General features: G+C 41.5%; 1 protein-coding gene across 1 annotated transcript; it reads left to right on the top strand.

The window, feature by feature from the left end:
* Nucleotides 1–223: 223 nt before the first annotated feature.
* LOC110950968 (serine/threonine-protein kinase SBK2-like) lies at nt 224–10,092 on the top strand. Its single transcript, XM_022193850.2, has 5 exons — nt 224–388; nt 6,425–6,569; nt 6,653–6,855; nt 6,960–7,121; nt 7,631–10,092. The coding sequence occupies exons 1-5, from the start codon at nt 383–385 to the stop codon at nt 8,264–8,266; spliced, it is 1,152 nt and encodes a 383-aa protein (XP_022049542.2). The 5' UTR covers nt 224–382; the 3' UTR covers nt 8,267–10,092.
* Nucleotides 10,093–14,591: the final 4,499 nt, after the last annotated feature.

Below are 14,591 nucleotides of genomic sequence, written 5' to 3'. Positions count from 1 at the left end.
GCGATCGGTCAAAGAAAATATCTGAAAAACAAATGCATGTGTTTGCCTCACATCCATCGAAGGCGACTGAATGAACTTGAGCCCAGATTAAAGCAGGCGTGGGGTAACACACACTCTCTGTTACACACCAGCATGCATGCCAGTGTTGGGGATCCGCCCTGAGCAGGGGGAGGACGGATCAGTTTGGGATAAAAGTTGTAACAGCAGACGTGAAAACCTCCAACGAAGCAGCAGTTTGTAGAGTCAGAGTGAGACGTCCTGATCTGTAGGTGAAGGAAGACTCCAGAGGACCTGCTGACAGGTGCACCTGCTGAACCTAAATTCATGTTGGACAGATTTCAGACTGAAGATCGACGGCGCTGAACCGAACCACAGCAGCAGAATGACTGTAAGTCAGAAGTAGATTAAAGGCTCATTTCAGCTGTTTTAGGAAAACAAAATGAGTATTTTTTGTAATCAGGGATGCAGATGGTCAGATTTTACATGCACAGGTTCTGTTCAGCACAGAGAAGCTTCTTACCTCCACAAAGAAAAGTGTTCAGAAGGAGAAGTGTGAGACATAGATGTCATAAAACTGATTCTAAATGCTTTGAGCGAAACCATAAGTTAGGTGAACGAATGTTTTGTGAATTCATTGATAACTAGTCAAATGTGCTTTGAAGCTTTGCTCTTATTGCATCATCCAGCAGACATGCAACACATTTTAGAAGCAAATACAGACTTTTTCCTCAAAATAATCTTGAGGAAATTATTTTTTAGCTTCTTGCTTTTGCAGCATCTGCATGCAACCATTAAAACATGAAGCTGTTTAATTTATTTGCACAGTTTTCTGGTTATTTAAACATGCTGCAGCCCTGCTCTGCTGTCATTTGAGTTTCATTTATTGCAAGTGAGAAGTTTTATTTTTCTATCTAGAAACCACAAATATTCAGCTTTTATTTCAAATGTAAGTTTGGTAATCTAATGAATAAATCCTTCAAAGTGACTTATGTTCTGCAGTAGCTGATAGATCATTTAAATATCGTTTGAACATGAACTGGTCAATTTGTTTTACAAGCTCTTCACCTCTTACCTCTAGTTCTGCACAAATTTTACCTGTAGGACTGCACGTGCACCGATTGTCAGAATCAGATTTTTTGGCCAAACAACATACAAGGAATTTGTTTCAGCTGTTGGTGTCACTCTAGGAATAAGGAAAGAGAATAATAATCATAAAAAAGAAACTTTAGAAAGAACAGGGAAAAATAGTAACAATAAAAGTAAATATAACATAATATATAGAGATATTCACAAGCTAGAAAGGAATATATGAACACAGTAGTGCTAAATGATCAATATATTACCAACAGCTGCTGAAATCGGGTCACAAAATGTGTTTTTTTAAATCGTACATTATGTAATGTTTTCACATGATTAGAACACGCGTGTTCCTGATGACATTTAAGACGCCGTTTAGCTGCTAGCTGTCATGCTTGGACCCATTTTAGGAGGGTTGGATGTGTTCCAGTGCTGACAGGAATGTCCACACACACACACACACACACACACACACACACACACTTGCATGCATAGACAAAACATCTTGTCATTCATCACGGTGGTGTTTGTGGTCCTCAGAGATCCGTTTCCCTGTAGAGGACATCAGCAGGACGTTTATCTGCAGATTTTATGGTCTGCTCTGGGGTTACGTTCAGGATTCCCACTGCTGCAGGCCTACTGGTCCGGCTGAGACCAGTGAACCTCCTCTGAGCTCGTCAGATATGCTGCTCTCTGAATCCCCTCCTAACCCCTGATCCTCCACTCAGCATGCCTCTGTGTTTTTACTCTCACTATGAACAAACACGTCATTTAATATCCTGTACGTTCACATTCATCACCTTAATCCACCAATCTGACTCAAATAGCTACTGTGTGTTTTAATTTATCAGTATTATTGTTATTATTTTAATCATAATAAATAACAAAAAAGTAACCCAAAGTGATGGAAAAAAGTCTGACAAGTGAGTGAAGCTGTCAAACAAATCTGTCATTTTACGTAAGATTTCAAACTTATTTTACATTTTTTCCTCCAATATTTTAGAAAATAACAAGAATATTAATAAAATTATAAAAATAAACTGTGAAAATCCATGTGTAATGTCAAAAAAGATCTGCAACTGTGAAAAACTTTTTTTAAAAGACAATTTTTTATGGGGGGTTGCACAGTGGAATAGTGGTTAGCAGTTTTGCCTTGCAGCAAGAAGATCCCCGGTTCAAATCCCGGCCTGGGCTTAATTGATGACTCTAAATTGCCCGTAGGTGTGAATGTGAGTGTGATTGTTCGACTGTATATGTAGCCCTGCGACAGACTGGTGACCTGGGCTTCCCGAGTCAGCTGGGATAGACTCCAGCACCCCCCATGACCCTAGTGAGGATAAAGCGGTGTATAGAGAATGGAGGGACTGACTGACTGATTCTGTTCTGGTCCCTCCCTTCTCTGTGCTGCGCTCCTGGCCAGCTGTCGGCCCTGGCTGATTGGGCGCAGCTGCCGAGGAGCACAGCCGCTTTCAATCATCAATCAGCGGCTTATTTAACCTGGCTCACTCTACCACTTGGCGCTGGGTCATTGCTCCAGCAAGCCCCTCTGTTCCGGCCTATCCCAGCCCCTGGATTTCCCCGCCTGCTCTGTCCGGCCCGGCCGAGTTCTGGAGCTCTGTCCCCGCTGCGTTCCGCCAGCCGCCTGCCCTGTCCCCAGAACTTCCTCCTGTCCTCGCCTCGGCTCCCCGTCGCTGCAGCCGCTTATCCCCGCTGCAAGCCGCCCCCAGATCACCAGCTGCAGAACCTGTCTGCCTCCCTCCCTGTTTGGACCATAGAGGTTTGGAGCTTAGTAAGTCAAGCCGTTATTTTAGTTCCTGATTTTCCTGCCCTTGTAGTGGCCTATTTCAGTTCTCACCTTAGTTGATTTTGTACTCTGTTTAGTTTTTAGTTAAATCATTAGTTATTTGAATAGAGTCCGGCTTGCTTTTGTGTCCTCACCCCGAGTCTGAGTTCGTTTAATAAACTTCTTGTTTTGAACATCGGTTGCCTCCCGTGTGTCTGCCTTTTGGGTTCAACCACTCCCCAAGCCCTAACACATTTTTGGCAAATTCAGGATATTACAAATATTTCTTTTTTAATACGAAATGTGATAATCAAGTTTAATACTGTACATAACTTGCGCATATTTCTAAAATTACAATCACTGACAGTTAACAGAAAAAATCTAATTTTACAGATTTTAACTTCTGAATGGACCAAAACTGGGCTTTTTAGACTCCGAGGGGCAGCAGAACGTCACTGTTCAGAACCAGAAGAACATAGGTTTGTTTGTTAAATGAGATATCTTGTATAACCACATAAGAACATTGAAAAAACGTGTTCATCACTATAATATCTTTAAATATTGGTAATTTGTTATTAATTGTAGATAACTTTGTTTTTACACATGTAAATCCTCTTCTTTGAACATTTAAGAGCAAAAAAGTCTATAAAAGGTATTATTTGTATGAGGTATTTTATTTTGAAGTATTTTTGGCAGTCCAGGCATGTGAATAGCTTGTTTTTATGGGACAGTGATGCTGACAGGGTTCGAGTAGAGTTTCCTCTCAGAGATCTCACTCTAAAAATGTTCTCAGACCAAGTGGAGGAGGTTTAATGCTCAGACTGGACGCTAGAACACGACACACTGCTGCAGGAATAGGTCGTTTTTATGGTTATTATGAAACCAATCCAGTAATCTTAATCATTTTTAACTTTTGCAAAGGCTGTGTGCACAATAAAGTCATAATTATAAAGACATAATTCAGTTCTATTTCCAAATAAAACTGACAGATTACCAGTCGGTTCTCTTGTAATCAATCCGTTCCAATTAACTACTGGGCATTCAAGCGTACAAATTCAATAATAAGTTAAATCTACTTTCTAATTAATTCCTGGAATCCCTTTAGGAAGCTACAGAAGCGTGAGATGAAGGGAAACCTAACTGATGCTCCAGTCTGCAGACCCCAGTGAGTGCTGCTCTTTGTGTGTGTCGGGGTGATTCATGGAGTGTGTGTGTGTCGGGGTGATTCATGGAGTGTGTGTGAGGTTCGTTCACAGCTCTGGAGCTCCACTAATGAGCTGTAATGAGCTGTACCGTGTCCGGACCGACACCAAACCCCAGCAGAGCCCAGGGAGGCCAGCTGTGGTGGAAACATCAACGTTCCACCAGACCAGACAAAGATCAGTGTGAGTCTATTAACAGACATGTTTATACCCGTGGATCAGCGCTGCCAGCGTCACCATGACGACCATCATCACCCTAACGGTCGGGTTTCATTCCAGTAAAAGGAAAAGAGACTCTCTAATCAATGAAAACAGTATCGGTGTCCCGGGTTAAGTCCTTCCATCGTGTTCTGGTTTGGTGGAACATGAGGAGCCTGATTACAGATCACTGCGTTCAGGATCATTACCTTATCTAGAGGCTGATTTCATAAAGACACTTTACCAAACAAACCAGGTTTAATTCACTTCATCAGACTTATTTACTGGGTTATTTGGGTTCCAAGAGGTTTACCAAATAAATCAGACTTATTACTGTTAGTTTGAGCTACTTTCAAGTTAGATAATTAGAGATGAAGTGCTAAAATATATACTAGATCTAAAACCACTACAGAACAAAGATACTCCAAAATCCCTATTAGAACCAGGACAGTAGTAAAAAAAGCACTTCAAATTTAGTTGTTAGAAAAGACAATTCTGGTTAAATGTTCTTATAAAGATGGTTATTCACAAAATATCAGGAATGAAAAGAATCTATTCGGACCAGAACACCAAGCTTTCATTGACAAATACTTCCAACCAAACTAATGCAGTTTCTTTCTTAACTGACCAGTTCTAGGTACAGTAAGTCAGTGAGTGTCAGTCACCAGTTATTAGACATTTCTCATGTGAAGTCTTTGTCATGTATTTCCAGGGAGAACTCATTATAGCACCAGTAGCTTCGCTTTCAGTCATTGGGTCTTCCTGAGTCACTTCAGTGGAACTAAACATCACTAATACGAGTTTCAAAGGAAGCAGTTTTCCTGCTAACGCTGAGTGAATACATCTGTAGTAATAAAACAAACAAACGGAAAGCCACAAAGACCACAACCGAGAACCAACATTAAACTCAGTGAAACCTTAGTGAAGCCAAAACGCTGAAAGAAGGAGAATGACCATGAACCCTCCTACCTGCTGAAAGCTTTAAATAGTGGCATTACTTTTCCCTGGAAGTGCAGGTCTGTATGAAAAACCTTAGCATGAGATCTGAAGCGCCTTACTTACTATAAGTGGTTTCCAGATGCACCCAAAGTTGTTTAAATCAATCCACTGGACTTTCTTAAAGTCCAGTGGATTGATTTAAACAACTTTGGATGACGATGACCTGGATGAGTGAGAACCTACGCAGACTTCCAGATGCAGCGTTATCTTCACACGTGTTTTGTTTCATAATCGACCAAAAAAAGGTTCAGTAGTGGCTGGAGCAGGAAATGACTATCAAATGAGAGGAAGGTAGAACCAGAGAAAACACAAAAAACAAATTCTCAAGTGTTTTGACTTAATAGCATTAGCACCAGTCAGACAATAACAGCTGTGGAGGTGGAAGACTCGAACTCGTGATCAGTCAGGAGTTGTTTTTCGCTAAATATCGTTGTAGACTTTGGGTTTATAACACCACGTCACAACTATCCCTCCTGTGTAAAGTTTTTCTAGAGCCCAGCTAACACTCTGAGTTTTACAACAATGCTACATTTTCATCAAGAAGAGGAAATCAAGGGTTTTTACATAATAAAAAGTTGGATTTGGATCTTGACATGCAGTTTATTAATCAAAAACCAGCTATGATACAGAAATGCAGTTAAACAGACGATTTTCTGGCCATCAGGTGACCAGAAAGACACCATGCTCAAACCGATGGAACCATTTAACCCCATGTTAAATAACCACTATAAGACAGTTTCCGTGCTGCTCGGACCATTTCCATCCATCATCTATACACCCCTCAATCCTCATTGGGTCGCGGGGGGTGGAAGTCTATCTTTGGACTGTGGGAGGAAGCTGGAGAACCTGGAGAAACCCACACATGTACAGGAGAACATGGCGACTCCATGCAGGAAGATCCCAGGAAGGCCGGGACCCGAACCGGGGATCTTCTAGCTGTGAGGTGACAGTGCTAACCACCAAACCTGATGATGTAATCTTGACTTCTTGAACCTGGATCAAGCTAGTCTGATTAAACTTGACCTTAACTTTAGAGAACCATTTTAGTTCCACCTGATTTGTTTGGTTCGCTCAAGTCAGGTTTCCCACTTTTCCTAGCAGGCTTTATGGACCAGCCACCAGGTTTCATATTTACCAGTCATGTACTTCCTGTTTCTGTGTCCAGGCAGCCACAAAGCTCCTGGATGAGATGTGCCACCTGACGGCTCAGTCTCTGACACCAATGGACACATCGGAGCACTTCAAGGTCCTGAAGCTGCTGGGTGAAGGCTCGTATGGGAAGGTCATGCTGGCTGTACACAGGAAGAGAGGTGAGGAAGGAAACTAGCATGTTCATTACTGCCTCAAAAACACCAGAACTACATAAAAACATGATTCCTTCTGGCTAATCCAGGCACTCCCATGGCTCTGAAGTTCTTCCCTCGTGAGTCCACATCTCTCTTCTCCTTCCTGAGGGAATATAACCTCTCGTTGTCGTTCTGCACCCATCCATCCCTGACCAGAGCTCTGGGAATCGCCTACTCCACACCTTCACACTACGTCTTCGCTCAGCAGGCCAGCCTCTTTGGAGATCTCTACGATGTCATCATACCTGAGGTACAGAGTCTCTCCAATAGTGCTCCACATGCTGTATTCAGTAGATTATGAAGTGTAAAGAACTCATCCTCATCAGACTAAGAATTGTCCCCATTGTCCTCCAGGTGGGGATGGAGGAGGACTGCTGTCAGCGGGTGGTGTCCCAGCTGTGTGGAGCTCTGTCCCACCTGCACTCCCTTGGTTTTGTCCACAGAGACCTCAAACCAGAAAACGTCTTCCTGTGCGACTCTGCCTGCCGATGGGTCAAACTGGGAGACTTCGGCATGGTCAGTATTCAGACGCAAATGACACTGAACTGGCAAATTGCTGCAGGTATTCAATAAACTCAAAGGAAAAACTTCTGCAAACAACATGAAGCAATAAACCGAACTCGATTTCCTGTTAAAGTTTTATCAAAACCCACATTAGATTAACTATTGGTGAGTGTCATTATTTTGATCTGGAACCAACTCTGTTTTCATTTCAACAAAGTTAGATTTTACTGAACATATCAGTTTGTAATTAATGTGAAGCTGTAGGATGAAGTGACCCAAAAAGGGTCAGTGATTTGAGCAGCAAACTGTGTCTCTGTGATGTTTTTATGCTGAAATGTGGAAGAAATCTTCCCCAAATCACTTTACACAGCTTCAAGTATGTCCCATATGCTGGCAGTGCTGTAGGCTTGGAAACACAGCAATGACAGTAAACATTTGAAATGAGTTTCTGCACATTCTTTTACGTGATTGTCAGCTATTCCGGTCTGTGAAGGAGGTAAATGAACAAATATCTCCCCCAGGTGAAGGCCAGAGGAACCAGGGTCCCGGAGGTCTGGTACAGCTCTCCTTACTGCACCCCAGAGGCTGAGATCGCTCGAGGAAATGAGGACAGCTGGAACAGCACGAATGACGGGAAGGATGGCTTTAAGGGGGCTGAAGAGAGGAAGAAGACCAGAGTGTGGGTGTCGGTGGAGCCCAGCACCGACAGCTGGGCGCTGGGAATCCTGACGTACGCGATGCTGACCGGCAGCCACCCCTGGGCTGAAACCTCCAGCGACTGCTGCTCATACCTGAAATATCAAGAATGGTTTGACAGAGTTAAAAGCCCCGATGATGAACTGGATGTTTGGACGGAACCACAGTCAGAGAACATGCAGGAGGCCACAGATTTAGATGAAGAAGGACTGGGAAAGAAGGACCATCTTCCCATTGCACCCCAGTTTGCTTGTTTTACCCCACTGGCCCACTCCTTCTTCCAGTCGCTCCTCGACCCGAAGCCGAGGCTTCGTGGACGACCGGACGATGCGTTGAGTTTCCTCGGAGGAGAATGGATGATGGAGAAGGAGAGGGTGAGGCTGGAAGAGGAAAGGAAGAAGAGTAGAGGGAAAAGTGCAATCAGAAACATGAAAGAGATGGAGGGGAGAGGGGAGCGATGAGCAAAGACTGTTTACTAGAATGATGAACTAACAGAGATGGTCTGTTGACTACTGGTGAACTTTGTGACCGTCACAGCAGCCATACTCAGTGTTCAACAGAAGTTCTAAACTGTTTCATCTCCCAATAACTGCATTTTATATATATGTAAGGTAAGCAGCAAAGCATTTCCTATAATGAACAGTAAAAACAAACATTTTACAAAGAGTATACAGGAGGTATTCGGTTTATGACATCATCGACCTACAACGTTTCATCATTATGTCAGAACTGGTTGTGTGGAACTAGTTGATGAATGGAGCGGATGAATACGTCGTCACACGGCGCTAGCAGACGGCTTTGTTTCCGTTATCCGGTTGTTCTCCACCTTGGACTCAGGAGAAACCAACTGGACTGTTTTTTTCTGAAGCTGCTACAATTCAAAGGTGGAACATTTCAGTCATGAACCTCCTCATTAGTCTTTGTCGTGGTGTCCGTTACTGCTGAACTCCCACAATGCTCTCTGCTTTAACATGAACTGCTCATCATCCAACATGATGCACAGAACAACAAAAACAAGAAGCAAAACGACAAAAACAAGAAACAAAACGAGACAAAATGATAAAAATGAACCAAAAAACATCAGAAACGAGACACAAAACGACATAAGCGAGACACAAAATAGAGGTGAGCTAACTAAACATGGCGCGTTCACTGACATTAAGTAAATCTGGAACTGAACAATAAATTGAAACCTCAACATCAAAAACAATATCCGTCCGTTACAATATTCTGTTATCTTCAAGTAAAATGATTCATACATGCATGAAAGTAATTGGTATTCATGACTTTATGAAGAACTGATGGATTTCGTGTTGCATGGAACGGCTTTGTTTAGATTTTCACCAGAGTTCCTAAAGTCGAGGACCCCCGTACAAAAATCCTGGCTTATGTGACGACTCCTAATCTGCAGAAACCTTCAGAAGAGGAATATTCCAGCATGATAACCACCCAGAGCACACTGCTGAAACCACACAACAAGATTCAGTCTGTCATCAAAAACAATACCGGACTTACAAACTATTGAAGGACTAAAGATTAGAGCCTCAGTAATGAAAGGTTACTTCTGCTGCATTGAGTTCCTTCTGCTCCTCAGTGAACCATCAGGTTTTGTTGGTGAAATAAACAGTGATGGGAAATGGTGGATGGAGTATAAAATAAAAGGAAAAAATCACCTCCCACGTTTAACCTCTTCAAACATTAGGGAAGCGACTTTGGAAAAAGCCCCCTTGTTAAATGAAAACAGCACGTTTTATGGGAAATCTAGTGTTTGGCAAACTGTTGACCTGTGGGAGGCCGACAGCTGCTTGGACTGCTGTAGATAATTGAAAGCATTTACTACAGCGCTACGTGTAAATATCAGACTGAGAAAGACATGAAAGTGGTGTAACAACAGCTGCTCTTCTGTGGATTATGTGTGTTTAGTAGTGCTGTAACGCTATCATGTCCTTGAAAAAGATACAGACTTTAGCACATCGCTGCTATATTTAGGCTTTCAGAGTGTAAGGACGTCATAGTAGGCTGTGAACTGTTTATAGACCAGAGTAGAGTTAGGCAATAAACATGTCAGAGGTCCAGTTTAGACGTAACCACAACGTTTTTTTTTACTTGGATTTAAAGAATAAAAAGCTTTTCTAAAATAAAACTTTATCAGCAATGTAAAAGTAGCCCCAAGCATGCAACTTTTACTCCTTTTTTTGTATTTTATCATATTAGCACTGAGCTGTTAGCTTTAACATTTTGCACATAGATATAAAGCTGTATTTTCTCTTATTTTTGTATAATTAAATGTTTCTTATTTGCCATTAAATCTGTTAAATCTGATGTATTACATTGTGATTATTGTGATGAAGACACACAGTGGTGATACTGCAGTACTTGTAGAAGAGTTAATAACACAAGTGTACAAAGGTAAATGCTTCTTTTTGTGTATAATAGAGCTGTACGATCGATCATTTCACATAGTTTTATCCAACATCGTGCAGCTTGATGCCCTGGCATGATCTTATCTCTGTAATCTCCTCATAAGATCATAGTCCAGAGCAAATAGATCACACTAACATACAACAAGGACCGTCTGCAGAGCTTCCCGGGTTTTTTTTAGAAATAGACTCGTGGTTGTAAATTTGACACTACAACCTTTCAGCACCGTGTCTCAGCTTCTGACCCTCCGAGTCCAGCCAAGTCACACCGGACACATTTTCTCCTGCGATTGTAAGCTGCTGAATTTGTCCTGCAGAGGAGGAAACACACCGACTCCAAACATGGATCGATAACCGACACCGACTGATAAACACTGCTCTGTGAAAGAATTGATTTTTGCTGGTCAGAGGTTAGAACTGCATTTACAGGAAGCTCAGAGCAGCTCCAAGCACGTGTAGCCAGGCTAAAAAATTCAGACTTTATGGTGTAGTAGTGTTGGAATAAGGTTTAATAAAATTGGGGATAAGTACATTTGAATAAATAAATATTAAATAGTCAACAATAAATAGTTTAGTAAACAGTTGATAAAATCCATACATTTCATTGTGACTGACACTGTAGGAAAGGCCCCGCCCTATCAGATGAATAGGGATCCTCTCCTACAGACATTGTTAAGTTCATGGTTAAAATGTTTGATTGTGAATGTTTTATGTTTAAAATATTTAGTTGTGATCCTGTTTGTTCTTTGACCTGTGACCTTTGAACTGTGAATGGGGAAGTGACGTACAGGCAGTGAGGGGACCACGCACGTGTTCAGACGGCGAGCGCTAATGGCAGAGTTTTGTGCCTATATTGCTGAGTTTGTCTGCATGTTTCTGTATTGTAGATTGTCAGTGAGATAGTCTGTGAAAGGACATGCCACGAGACCGCTGAGTAAGCCACAGATAACTTCTACGCGAAGTTCTGTTACTCATGCTTTCCTTCATTAGCTAAGTGAACGGCTAAGCTAATTAGCATTACGATCAGACTGTGGTTTCAGTTAGCTAACGCAGCTGGTATTAGTTCTTCTGGTTTTGGATGTGATTTAAAGTTGGTTTAGGATTTATTTTTTTCTGGATCTGGTCCTGGATCAGGACTGGGTTTCAGATGGTCTTGGGCGGGTCTTGGATTTTTTTAGGACTATTTGAAGTTTGGTTTTGTTCCTGATTTTATACTGTTTTTTACTCTTTTTTTTTGACTAGTTTTATAGTTTTGGACTGTTTCTAAAACTGGTTTCAAACTGGATTCTGACAAAGATCCAAGAGTTCCAACCATTCCATCTGAGATAATTATGACATGTAGGAGTCACTGGAAACTCAACACTGTCATGATAAACACGGTCTTTACAGGCGGATGTAAACGTTTCATAGCAGCTGCTTTCAAATCACATTCTTTATTTTCCCAGGTCTGTTTATTCACACTCAGACTTCTGCTCTCGGCTGAGAAGGTGACAGGGTTGGCTACTGTATGATTTGTTTGCCAGAAAATATTTGATCCTTGTGTCGAAAAGGGAAAGTCAGCAGCATTGAGGGTGAGAGGAGGGTGAGGTCAGGGGGAGAGCAGAATGTTGAAACGCTGCCCGGCTAATAAAACTGCAGGAGTCGTAAATAACAAGCAGAGGTGAAAACAAAAACAAAAAAACCTGCTGCAGGATAACAGCCAATCTACGGACGTACAAACTACCAACTCAGATCACCTTTACACTACGAACCAAATACAGAATAACAGCATTAAAACATCCGGAGTGTCTTCTGTGCAGCACGACACAGTTATACTGACATAAATCAGAACAAAAAGGAAAAACTAAGGTTGAATTTCTTTGATTATTTATGTTACAAAACACCCTGAATCAACATTTACAACACAACAGAGGTGTAAAAAACTTTTGGGACACCCCATGCATTTGTGAAATATTGCATTAACAATCACTCTTAGGTCATCAAGTGCAGTTTCTTTTAGTCCAGTCACATCCAAAATACTAAAGAAATCCTAAAAAAGACATTAAAAACTGAAAACTGATTGGCACAAAACAACCTCAAAGAGACACAAAACAACCACAGAGAGACACAAAACAACCTCAAAAAGACACAAACAACCACAAAGAGACACAAAACGACCACAAAGACACACACAACAACCACAAAAAGACACAAAACGACCACAAAAAGACACAAAACAACCACAAAGACACAAAACAATCACAAAGAGACAGAAAACGACCACAAAAAGACACAAAACAACCACATAGAGACACAAAACAACCACAGAGAGACACAAAACAACCACAGAGAGACACAAAACAACCTCAAAAAGACACAAACGACCACAAAGAGACACAAAACGACCACAAACAGAGACACAAAACAACCACAAAGAACCATACTGGTGACTCTACATCCAGTAGACATGTTACCATTTACATTTTTTGATTTGTGTCCATACGTGTCTCCTATCTGCTCTGGATAAACACAGCCTGCAGTTCAACCAAAAAGTCATGTGACTTCATGGTTGAACTGTTCGGGACAGAATTTTTTGTCTTTAACAAAACCTGATTCGTGTAAATGGTTCATTTTCCCAAGATTTTTTCTGATACGAGCCATATAGACTGAAGACATGCTGAAGAAATATCTCAACTTTCTGAAGGAAGTAGACTTCCCAGATGAGTAGTTCAGGGATCAAAAATTAATTCTGTTTTTTAAAAAAATACTTTTCAGTTGATATTGCGAACAGCATTCTACAAAAACCACTGACTATCATGATTTGTTTGGGTAAAATGATAAATATAACAGCTAACTAAGCATCTGTGTTTAGTCCAGACAATCTTTAGACAGTAGATTACAACAAATTAATTTAAAAAATACCCAGCTGCTTAAATATGTACATTAAACCCCACGACAATGTACTGTATTGAGTTTCATGAGTTCGTGAACAGAGACCTGTGCTGACGTTGGGTTTCTACAGAGTTATTCAAAGCTGAAAAAAATACCGCTGTTTCACAGTTTATTTTGACTGTAATTTATGGCGGTAATGAAAAGGAGCCGAGGCCTGAAACACAGCAGTTAAACGTGGTGTTAGGTAAGATAGACGGGCCTTGTTTACCTGATCTGTTTCTGAGGCCTCCACACCGACACAGATCACCTTTCACCAGATGATACCCTGTAAATCCATTCTTAGCCACTATCATATCTTCAGTTCAGATCAGCGTTTGCTTGTGAAACCTTCTCCACATCAGTTGAGCCGATCAAGCCAAAAATAAGGCTCGTTTCTTCGGTTTCTGGAGGGCTGACATTGTTAAGCAAAACTAAAAGAATTAGCATAATAACCAACATGAGCCCCTGAACTCTGAAGTCGTCCCGTTAAGGTGTCGGTTCATGTTAAACTTCAGACTAAAACATGATCATCAGTGACTCTAACCTCTGACCTTTGAGCACCTAAATCATCCCAACATCCAGCGTCCTAGAGTTCACCAGCTTCTGCGCTGAATGAACGACTACTTCTGGACTTGATAAAGACGCATGGTTAAACGGAGACTGTGAGCAGAAACACCTCCAGGTTATTTAATAAACCATCCTGAGCCAGAAGTCATGAATTAGCGAGCTTGTTAAGGGAGACAGTTTAATCACCGAGGAGACGCTGGCTGCCGACCTGAGAGCTATCCCCATCCTCTCCTGACATTTCACCTGATATGTTGCATTAAAGTTAAGCGCTGTTAGCATCCCAGGACTTCCTAACAGCAACTGTGGCTGTGTCTGATATGTGTCTGATATTATAAATGGATCATATTATTTTATAGAACAATAAAATGGTAGAACCTTTCTGTTGTTTGGATATCTATCTATCTATCTATCTATCTATATATCTATATATCTATATATCTGTCTGTCTGTCTGTCTGTCTGTCTGTCTGTCTGTCTGTCTGTCTATCTATCTATCTATCTATCTGTCTATCTGTCTGTCTGTCTATCTGTCTATCTGTCTATCTATCTAGATTCGAGATTCATTATATGTTTTGTAAAATAAATAATCAAAGAAATGTAACTTTTTCTTTGTGTTTCGGCAGCTGATGGCCGAGTGTTTTGAACTGTGATTGATTCCAGCTGGATGCAGACTGAGCTGCAGATCCCACCTGGTCCTCATGAGGAGTGATGATCTTGGAGCTCCAGACCTGCTCCTCCACACCTCAGATTGGTCCACCACCACAACGCCTCCTCCCAGAAGACCCCAGCAATCACCACACATGATTATATCTACAACCAGAACTCTCAGTCTGGTTTGGTTTGGTTGCCTCTGTGTGATTCTGGTCTGGTCTGGTCCCTCAGTTCTGTAT

The sequence above is a fragment of the Acanthochromis polyacanthus genome, chromosome 11 (genome assembly GCF_021347895.1).
Source record: "Acanthochromis polyacanthus isolate Apoly-LR-REF ecotype Palm Island chromosome 11, KAUST_Apoly_ChrSc, whole genome shotgun sequence".
Taxonomy (NCBI): domain Eukaryota; kingdom Metazoa; phylum Chordata; class Actinopteri; family Pomacentridae; genus Acanthochromis; species Acanthochromis polyacanthus.
The sequence above is the reverse complement of the archived record's forward strand: the minus strand, read 5'-3'. Positions and strand labels throughout refer to the sequence as shown.

What these genes read in the sequence shown, in the direction of transcription:
- LOC110950968 (XM_022193850.2), top strand. An exon ending in GGCTGTACACAGGAAGAGAG is followed by an intron (nt 6,570 to 6,652) that starts GTGAGGAAGGAA and finishes TGGCTAATCCAG; the next exon opens with GCACTCCCATGGCTCTGAAG. An exon ending in ACGATGTCATCATACCTGAG is followed by an intron (nt 6,856 to 6,959) that starts GTACAGAGTCTC and finishes ATTGTCCTCCAG; the next exon opens with GTGGGGATGGAGGAGGACTG.